At 42.7% G+C, this 10,738-nt stretch overlaps 1 protein-coding gene across 1 annotated transcript in view; it reads right to left on the reverse strand.

Moving 5' to 3' along the window:
- Positions 1-9,808, reverse strand: part of LOC135574798 (transmembrane protein 132C-like) — a 69,148-nt gene extending 59,340 nt beyond the window's left edge. Inside the window, exons 1-2 of the mRNA XM_065026998.1 lie at positions 9,468-9,808; positions 1,847-1,990 (exon numbers count right to left, since the gene is read on the reverse strand). Of these exons, the coding sequence (XP_064883070.1) occupies positions 1,847-1,990; positions 9,468-9,808 (485 nt within the window). The remainder of the gene's footprint in view (positions 1-1,846; positions 1,991-9,467) is intronic.
- Positions 9,809-10,738: the final 930 nt, after the last annotated feature.

Here is a 10,738-nt window from a genome sequence, read left to right on the forward strand (position 1 = left end):
TTGTGACTCCTTTAACTCACATATAATATTCCCTTTAATACACCATAGAAAAGAATCAACAACAATATGCCTGCTGCTGCTGGGCATAAAAATAGATCATAAACACAAGGTTAAAGGTGCTAGTAAACAGGTAATAATGTGGGTAATCAAATTCCCACTGGTAAAAGAACTGGAGATTGACCTGCAGTACTCACATCCACTCCTTGTGGATGGAGGAAAAGAGAGAACAGGGGAGGGAGAAACGGAGAAGAAACATTACAGTCAGTGTGAGCCTGAGAAATTGGATGACAGCTCAAAAAATGAGATGGCTTTGTCTAATCCCTCCAAAGGGGCTCCAGTGAAAAGACTGGGTGGGAGTGGGCAGGGGGGTGGAGGGGTTGAGGGACAATACAGAAAAATGTATCATAGTTGTATATTATAGCCACGGCTGGGCTTCTTATGGCTTCTTTATGGGGTGACTTGGACAGCTGGGGGATTAGGGAGAAGGAGTCCACCCGACACAGCCCGACAGGATAGCCAGGGATTAGACAGAATATGCTCGCTCTTGTCTCTGACTCCCTCACTTAAATCAATAAAAACAGATTTAACTACGCACTCATGTGAGAGACACTCAGCCCATGGTGGTGTTGCTGAGACAGAGCGCTGAGAGTGTTGTCACTGCGCTGCGGGTTTTCATTTTTTCCTTTCAATTAAGCCCTACACAACCAGGTGAGGGGAGTTCTTTACTAATTAGTGACCTAAATTCATCAATCAAGTACAAGGGAGGAGCAAAAACCCTCAGACACTCAGCCCTCCGTGGAATGAGATTGACATGTGTGTACACAACGCTTGCTAGTCAGTGTTGTAGTACTTCTCAGGACCATGTAGGGGTAACGCTCAAGATGATTATACAACAGGCCTGAACATTCAAAGTCTCTAGACTCCTCGAGGTTGGAATAGCGATCCCTCTTCACCTCTTTTGAGCTCTCTCCATTGGACTAACCAAAGTAACCAAGGGTTACTGCCCTAATATAACATTTTTAGGAATTGTTTTATACAACACTTCAAAAAAGAACACTTCAAAATGAAACAGAATTACACAAGTACATTTAAAAGGCTAAACTCAAACAGCCTCAGGGCATACTTTGAATTGAATTTCACAGAGTCAAACTCTTAAGTCTTGTATTTTCTTTAAAAGTAAGTAGTCAGTGGAATGATGCTGATGGACTTAATACGCAGAGCTTTCCAACCTCCCAATCATTCTCTAATCCGTAAAATTACACCTGTCACTAGAAAGTTAGATTTATTAACCCAACTTCCTGATCCATGGAAGAAAACCATTAGGACACACAAAGGGCCTGGATCAGAACTTAATTAACACAAGCAGCAACCTTTTTCGCATCCCGGGAATCCGTTTCCTATTTACTAGATTAATTTAAGTACGTAATACAGATAGGAAATGACCAAAACAACTTGAAGTCTATTTCAGTTGGGGAAATGAATATGCTAATCAAAAGAGAGCTGGAGATGGGTTGTTAACCTCTTCCTTGCTGGAGGAACAACCACAGAGATTATGCTTCACTCCAGCCAACACTGTGATATTTACAGTTTACAATTGGCTCATTCATCCCCCTCCTCTCCCCTGTAACTATTCCCCAGGTCTTTGCTGCAAATGAGAATGTGTTCTCAGTCAACTTACCAGGTAAAATAAAGGATAAATTAAAAAAATATATATATATATTGGAGTCAAGAGTTATAAGGCAGCGGTCCTTCAGGGGAAGGTTGTAGATGGTTGTGGGAAGGTCGTAGATGGTTGTGCGTACAGTATACAAGTGATGTCCAATAGGATCCAGTATTGCTAACTGACCTTTGTCCGTAGCTGGACTCTTTCCTGCGGCAATGGAGGGTGACCACCCTGTGCCCCTCGCTCCTCACATCCTGGCTCACCATCCACAGGGTGGGGTTGCTGGGCCGGGCACCCAGAAACGCCATGCCCTCTTTCAATTTGACCCTAGGGAAGTAGAAACAACACACACATAGGCTCAGGACGAGAGAATGATAGATAGCAGTGCAGCATGGGTTGGTTAAACATGTGGCTATATCAAACAGATCTTTCAGGTATTGAATCATTGAATGCATCCATCTGAGGCCAAACAGACCATGACGTCTTCACTATAGAAATACACAAAACAGGATCAGATGGTTTCAAATTCCTTTCTCTCAATATGTGTCTCATCTATCTTATTTTATTTTTCTTAATCAAAAGGGGGCTTAGGTTGTGGGCATGGCAGGGGGTGTTTTCATGGAGATGTGTTAAATGTTTGCAGTTTTAAAGCAAATTTCAAGTGATTTTACATATTACACATTCTGCCATTTTGCCAATATCGTACAATTCTATGCATTTTATCATGGCTAATCCTGTGTTATTTTTCTCAAACACAATAGCAAAATGTATACTAAATACATTTTCAATTCCCCCAGACTGTGTAGCTTTTATTTTGGTGATTGTTAGTTGTCAAAGATTATATTATAGAAAAATATATAGATCCATTATCTTTTCTACATATTTTATATCTGGTTTTAGTAATTTTTAAGTGTTTTTCCATCTCAAAAAAATATATATACAGTACCAGTCAAAAGTTTGGAGTTCTCTTTATTTGTAGAATAATAGTAAAGACATCAAAATAATGAAATAAGACATATGCAATCATGTAGTAACTAAACTAGATTCTTCAAATTAGCCACCCTTCATGACAGCTGTGCACACTCTTGGCATTCTCTCAACCAGCTTCATGAGGTAGTCACCTGGAATGCATTTCAATTAACAGATGTGCCTTGTTAAAAGTTAAATAGTGGAATTTCTTTCCTTCTTAATGCATTTAAGCCAATCAGTTGTGTTGTGACAAGGTAGCGGTGGTATACAGAAGATATTTGGTAAAAGACCAATATGGACTTGGTAAAAGACCAAGTCTATATTATGACAAGAACAGCTCAAATAAGCAAAGAGAAATGACAGTCCATCAGACTTTAACCTGTTAAGACTCTAGGGGCAGTATTTCATTTTTGGATAAAAAGACGTGCCCGTTTTAAGCGCAATATTTTGTCACGAAAAGATGCTCGAATATGCTTGGAATTGATAGTTTTGGAAAGAAGACAGTCTTACGTTTCCAGAAATGCAAAGATTTTCACTGTGAGTCCCTTAGAACAAATGCTTCGGGCAAAACCAAGATGTATGACCGACCAGGAAATGCACAGGATTTCTGAGGCTACGTTTTCCATGATCGCCTTATATGGCTGTGAATGCGACAGGAATGAACGGACTCTTTCTCTTGTTTCCCCAAGGTCTTTGCAGCATTGTGACGTATTTGTAGGCATATCATTGGAAGATTGACCATAAGGGACTACATTTACCAGGTGTCCCGCTTGGTGTCTGCGTGGCAATCGGTGCGCAAAAGTCAGGTCCCGGTATTTTTCCATTCAAATCTCAGAACAAACCAGGCTACAAGGACGGTGCTTTCAATGGAGAGAAATATGACAAACCACCTTCAGGATTGATTCAAACAACGTTTTCCATGTTTCAGTCGATATTATGGAGTTAATTCGGGAAAAAGTTCGACATGTAGGTGACTGAATTTTCGGTTAGTTTCGTAGCCATATGCATAGTAACAAAAGGGAACGATGTGTCCTACACAAGAATCTTTCAGGAAAAACTGGACATCTGCTATGTAACTGAGAGTCTCCTCATTGAAACATCTGAAGTTCTTCAAAGGTAAATTATTTTATTTGATTCCTTGGCTGGTTTTTGTGAATATGTTGCGTGCTAAATGCTAACGCTAATGCTAAGCTAGCTATCACCACTCTTACACAAATTAGTGATTTTCTCTGGTTCTAAAGCATATTTTGAAAATCTGAGACAGGATTGTTAAGAAAAGGATAAGCTTGAGAACAGGCATATTTATTTCATTTCATTTGCGATTTTTAGAAATCGCTAACGTTGCGTTATGCTAATGAGCTTGAGGCTGTAGTTACGCTACCGCATACGGGTTTGGTCGGACTATGAGGTTAAGACATGAAGGTTAGTCAATCCGGAACATTTAAAGAACTTTCAAAGTTTTTTCAAGTGCAGTCGCAAAAACCATCAAGCTCTACGATGAACCCGGCTCTCATGAAGACCGCAACAGGAAAGGAAGACCCAGAGTTACCTCTACTGCAGAGGATATGTTCATTAGATTTACCAGCCTCAGAAATTGCAGCCCAAATAAATGCTTCACAGAGTTCAAGTAACAGACATCTCAACATCAACTGTTCAGAGGAGACTGCGTGAATCAGGCCTTCATGGTCGAATTGCTGCAAAAAAAAAACACTACTAAAAGGACACCAATAAAAAGAGACTTGCTTGGGCCAAGAAACATGAGCAATGGATATTAGACCTGTGGAGATCTGTCCTTTGGTGTGATGTTTTTGATTTTTGGTTCCAACCACTGTCTTTGTAAGACGCAGAGTAGGTGAATGGATGCTCTCCGCATGTGCGGTTCCTACTGTGAAGCATGGAGGTGGTGTGATGGTGCTTTGTTGGTGACATTGATTTATTTAGAATAAGGCACACTTAACCAGCATGGCTACCACAGCATTCTGTAGCAATACGCCATCCCATCTGGTTTGCGCTTAGTGGGACTATAATTTGTTTTTCAACACCTCCAGGCTGTGTAAGGGCTATTTGCCAAGAAGGAGACTGATGTAGTGCTGCATCAGATGACCTGGCCTCCAGAATCACCTGACCCTAACCCAATTGAGATGGTTTGGGATGAGTTGGACCAGAGAGTGAAGGAAAAGCAGGCCACAAGTGCTCTGCATATGTGGGAACTCCTTCCAGACTGTTGGAAAAGCATTCCAGGTTAAGTCATTTGAGAGAATGCCAAGAGGCTGCAAAGCTGTCATCAAGTCTAAGGGTGATTACTTTGAAGAATCTCAAATATAAAATATATTTTGATTTGTTTAACACTTTTTTGGTTACTACATGATTCCATATGTGCTATTTCATAGTTTTGATGTCTTCACTATTATACAATGTAGAAAATTGTAAAAATAAAGAAACAATTGAATTGTCACACTGGAGACCAGGCACAGGAATACACAATAGTTTTTTTTAATACACCCAAAACAAACACGTATAGAAAAACATGCAGCATAACAGCTGCACCAACACATAGGTACTCACACGACCACCACACATGGGAACAATAACCGACAGAGGGAACAGAGGGCACATATATAACATACTAATCAGGGGAAATGGGAACCAGGTGTGTGGCAACAGATCCTTTGGATATTCCTGCAGTCAGCATCACAATTGCACACTCCCCAAAAACTTGAGACATCTGTGGCATTGTGTTGTGTGACAAATCTGCACATTTTAGAGTGGCCTTTTATTGTCCCCAGCTCATGGTACACCTGTGTAATGATCATGCTCTTTAATCAGCTTTTTGATATGCCACACCTGTCAGGTGGATGGTTTATATTGGCAAAGGATAACTACTCACAAACAGGGATGTAAAGAAATGTGTGCACAAAATTTGAGAGAAATAAACTTTGGGTGCGTGTCGAAAATTTCTGAATCCATAAAGGCCAGAATGAAAGATGTTCAGTGACTGTAGCAAATTACAGTAGCCAATGTCCTTGGCACAAAAGAAAAAGTGATTATGTTCAAAGGGAAAATCTGCAATTGAAAAGCTCTGTCTTTAGTGCATTCACTGCACATAGAGCAGTGTAGTTTAAAAGGGGAAAATGAGGGCAAGAAATTAAAAAGATTGCCTTTCTTTACATTATGAATAAGGCTGAGGCAGTGTAGTGCAGTCAGGAACAATCACCCATTGCCTCTCACACCCTCCCAACACCAAAAACCTTCCAACACTTCACAACTCCCCAACACCACACACCTCCCCAACACCACAAACCTTCCCAACACCACACACCTACCCAATACCACATACCACACACCTCCCCAACACCACACACCTCCCCAACAGCACACACATTCCAACAGCACACATCCTCCCAACACCACAAACCTTCCCAACACCACAAACCCTCCCAATACTGCACACATTCCAACACCGTCCAACACCACACATCTTCCAACACCGTCCAACACCACACACCTTCCCAACACCACACACCTTCCCAACACCACACACCTTCGCAACAACGCACACCTTCCAACACCACACACCTTCCAACACCGTCCAACACCACACACCATCTAACACCATCCAACACCCACACCCTCCCAACACCACAAACCTTCCCAACACCATACACCTTCCCAACACCACAAACCTTCCCAACACCACACACCTTCCAAACATCACACACCTTCCCAATACCGCACACATTCCAACACCGTCCAACACTTGACTGCTGACATGCAAAACATTTTGGGACTGTATCAACAGTGGACTAATGAAAAAAATATCAACATATTATTTTGTTAAATTTCCCTTTAAATAAGGCTGATTCCCCTCCCGAGTGGCACGGTGGTCTGAGGCACTACATCACAGTACTAGAGGCGTCACTACAGATCCGGGTTCAATCCCAGGCTGTGTCGCAGCCAGCCGCGACCGGGAGACCCATGAGGCAGCACACAATTGGCCCAGCACCGTCGGGGTTAGGGGAGGGTTTGGCCGACCGGGATGTCCTTGTCCCATCGCGCTCTAGTGACTCCTTGTGGTGGCCTGGGTGCATGCACGCTGACTGTGGTCGCCAGCTGTACAGTGTTTCCTCTGACACATTGGCTTCTGGGTTAAGCGAGTAGTGTGTCAAGAAGCAGTGTGGCTTTGTGGGGTTGTGTTTCGGAGGACGTATGGCTCTCGTCCTTTGCCTCTCCCGAGTCTGTACAGGAGTTGCAGCATTGGGCCAAGACTGTAACTACCAATTGGATATCACAAAATTGGGGAGAGAAAAAAGGGGTAAAATGTACAAAAATAAATAAATAAGGCTGATTCTCAAACAAGGGAGGGACCAGACCCAGCCCAAAGACCTGCAGAAGTGAGAGACTGTAGAGAAAGCAGCAAACAGGATATGTCTATAGGAGACTGATAATGTAGTGGCATTGGTGAGACTTTGTTGTCAGATTAAAGTGAGTTTTGACCATAATAACCCTATTTTACTGATCCTTTGTGCCTTGAGACCCTGTCTAGTATAGCAGCTGCCCACTACCACAACAGCAGTAAGAAACATATTATATCACCAGACACATATGCAATGACAAGACCCTCACTGGCCAGTCAAAAGGAATACTTTGATGTGAAATCTTATTAGCATGTGACAGGAACAATGATTGGAGCGGGGGATCCGTAATAAGACAGCAGCACAGATGGTATTGTGTGCTTCCACTCTCTACAGGATTGGGGATGCACTCCAGGGCTAATGCTCACTCAGAATGCATGGCTGCGTGTTACTTTCTAGAAATTTGAGGTCTCTTGACCAGCTGGTTTGTTCTCTTGGATGTTCGTGTGGGCATCAGGCTCCCTTTGGATGTAGAACAGTGAAGCCCGACAGATAAGCCTAATGTGACAGGACCATATGAAAAAGAGAGTCGAACATCATGTTATACTTGAAAGCTTAAGATGAAGCAAACCCACTGAATGCCGTACCCACTGAATGCTCAATTTGAATTAATTAAGCTAATATTTCAGGTAAACATGTTCATCTAATGTGGCATTCGCCTCGCACACATTTTAGAGATGCTTAATACACTATAGAGGTACGTTCCAAGGTCTCTCTCTCTCTCTGTCTGTCTGTCTGTCTGTCTGTCTGTCTGTCTGTCTGTCTGTCTGTCTGTCTGTCTGTCTGTCTGTCTGTCTGTCTGTCTGTCTGTCTGTCTGTCTGTCTGTCTGTCTGTCTGTCTGTCTGTCTGTCTGTCTGTCTGTCTGTCTGTCTGTCTGTCTGTCTGTCTGTCTGTCTGTCTGTCTGTCTGTCTGTCTGTCTGTCTGTCTGTCTGTCTGTCTGTCTGTCTGTCTGTCTGTCTGTCTGTCTGTCTGTCTGTCTGTCTGTCTGTCTGTCTGTCTGTCTGTCTGTCTGTCTGTCTGTCTGTCTGTCTCTGTCTGTCTGTCTCTCTCTGTCTGTCTGTCTGAGTCTGTCTGTCTGTCTGTCTGACTGCCTTGCATCCAGTTACAGATATAGGATCTTAATTTGAACCAGTTTGTTACAACAGGAAAATAATCCTGCAGCAACAGGAAATGTGAATTACTCTGTGGATTATAATTAATAGACATTTTTTAGGGGTTGTCATTTATGAACATTTGAACATCTTGGCCATGTTCTGTTATAATCTCCACCCGGCACAGCCAGAAGAGGACTGGCCACCCCACATAGCCTGGTTCCTCTCTAGGTTTCTTCCTAGGTTTTGGCCTTTCTATGGAGTTTTTCCTAGCCACCGTGCTTCTACACCTGCATTGCTTGCTGTTTGGGGTTTTAGGCTGGGTTTCTGTACAGCACTTTGAGATATCAGCTGATGTACAAAGGGCTATATAAATAAATTTTATTTGATTTGATGTACTATTACAGTGTGAGGGAGAGAGTGCGATTGCCATGGTGCTGAAAGTGATTGATAGTACAACTATTCTAAAGTTCTTATGAAACATGAAAAGTAAAAACAATTGTAGCCTTCATGCCTCAACAATACACTCTGGACTCTTGAAAATGCTACACTTACATAATTGAAAGAAGCTCAGCTGATTCACCCAAAAAACAGCATACAGACAGAGGGGACAGCTGTGAAAAGAAATGTTTCATATGTCCTTTTAGAGCTCTCCTTGTACATCTCCATCTCACAAAGGAACTCTAATGAATGCAGTATCACACACTGTACTATTGGGAATCAGCACCCGAATAGTGAGTGAAGTCAAGGGCCAATCTGGGACTCACAGAATAGAATGCAGCAATCGTGTGTTGCTCTCAACAAAGTAAAGCTGTGAGCTGAAACTTCACAGAAATGAAAGGTGGAGGCTTATTATGTATATCCATACTTGTGGGCTCAAATCCATTGTACAATAGATTTTCTATGAACTTATTGAGCTACGTGCCAGATTGAATGTCCCGAATATCAAATAATGCATAGTAACAAATTAATAAAGAAAATGCAATACCCACAACAACATGTACAGAGGAAACGTCATGTATATGTTTTTAACTGTTTAAAACTGACAATACTTCATGAACAATAAGTTGCTCTCTAATACTGCATGGTAGACACAATATGCTACTTCACAAAGCTGTCAGCATCTATAATGAAAGTTGTAAGTTCCTCTTTATTGCCTAAGTCGGAAACAAAATGGAGCTAACCATAGCAAAATGGACACTGCAATCAAAAAACTGCTAGTGCAGTCCATTCTCAATTCTAACACTATTTCAGCTCATCATGATTCTTTCAATGGGTGCAGAGGAATAACATCGGGCCTCCCCCACCACCAGCCAACCCCCTCTCCTACCCCCTATCCCTCCTCACTGATTGCTTGCAGAAGCCACACTTGGACTCCTTGGCATTTCCCTCAATAAATAATGATGAGATAACTAGAAATGGAGCACTGTCCCTCAGTGAGACAGTGAAGGAAACAAACATCTTCAGAGGAAATCCAATAAGTTGGACGCTGAGCGACGGTGGTAGTCCCCAGCCGGCAGTCCCCTGCATGCGCCTGGGCGTCTCTTGCTCCCCTCTCCCTCTGCTCGCCTCTCTCCGGTCTGCCTGGCTCCAGGATGCAGCACGGGCCGGTGGAGAGGACAGGGATAGCACTCTGTTTCCCTCCATTACCCTGCTGACACCCATCTGCATCGTCCAACACCAGGCTAGGCGCTGCATGCAAGAGGCCATGTTTCACTGTTCCCTTGGTCAAGCCCATCCAACACACACAATGTGGGGGGAATGAGGCAACTCAGAAGGGAGGGAGACAGAGTAAGGTCGGCATCAGGGGACAGCAGAGCCCCCCCCCACCTGTTTTGAGCCCCACCAATTAAAAACAAAAATAATAATCCTTGTATTAATAAAGAAGCATACAAATTTGGTCTCTTTCTTTGAGTAATGCATCTCCAGCCTAGCTCAGTTTTTTTATGTGGTGGAGGGGCAGCAAGCGAAAGCATAGAGTGTAGGCATTGTTCATCTTCTCTGGTTGAACCATGATTGGCACAAGGTTCTGTCACTCTTCAGGACACCATAGAATCTACGGGAGAGCTAGGCAGTTCAAGACCCCCCTTGGGTGCTGCTATAGATTTACAGTAGAAGTGCCCCTCCAAGAAGGCTCAAGGTCATTGGCCACAGATAAAAATATGTCAAATCACGTTATATTTCCTGTAGCTTTGATTGAACTGATCAGGTTAACATCATACTTTCAGTCATGATCATGAACCACGTCGACAATCTATTTCAAATCTTTTTCAATCCTTGTCATATGAAGAGAAATTAGAGATAAAACGTCTTCGGCCATTGGACATAAACATTACACAACAAGTCGTAAATCAGAACCTTGTGCCAATCACGGAAGACAGCAGTGGCTAACTGCGAGTCGCAAACCAATCACTATTTTGCTTCCCCTGTCTGCTATTCAATGGAGAGGGTGTGTGGTCCAAGTCTAGTTTTAAGGATGTAAAACATCTGTCTGAAAGGGTCTCAAAACATGACAATTGTCCATCACCTGTAGACAATGCTGTTACTGGGGGAAATTAAACATTGTGGCTCACCAGACACTGCACATACTGTAGACGAGCC

Source organism: Oncorhynchus nerka, linkage group LG13, assembly GCF_034236695.1.
Source record: "Oncorhynchus nerka isolate Pitt River linkage group LG13, Oner_Uvic_2.0, whole genome shotgun sequence".
NCBI classification, from domain to species: Eukaryota; Metazoa; Chordata; class Actinopteri; order Salmoniformes; family Salmonidae; genus Oncorhynchus; species Oncorhynchus nerka.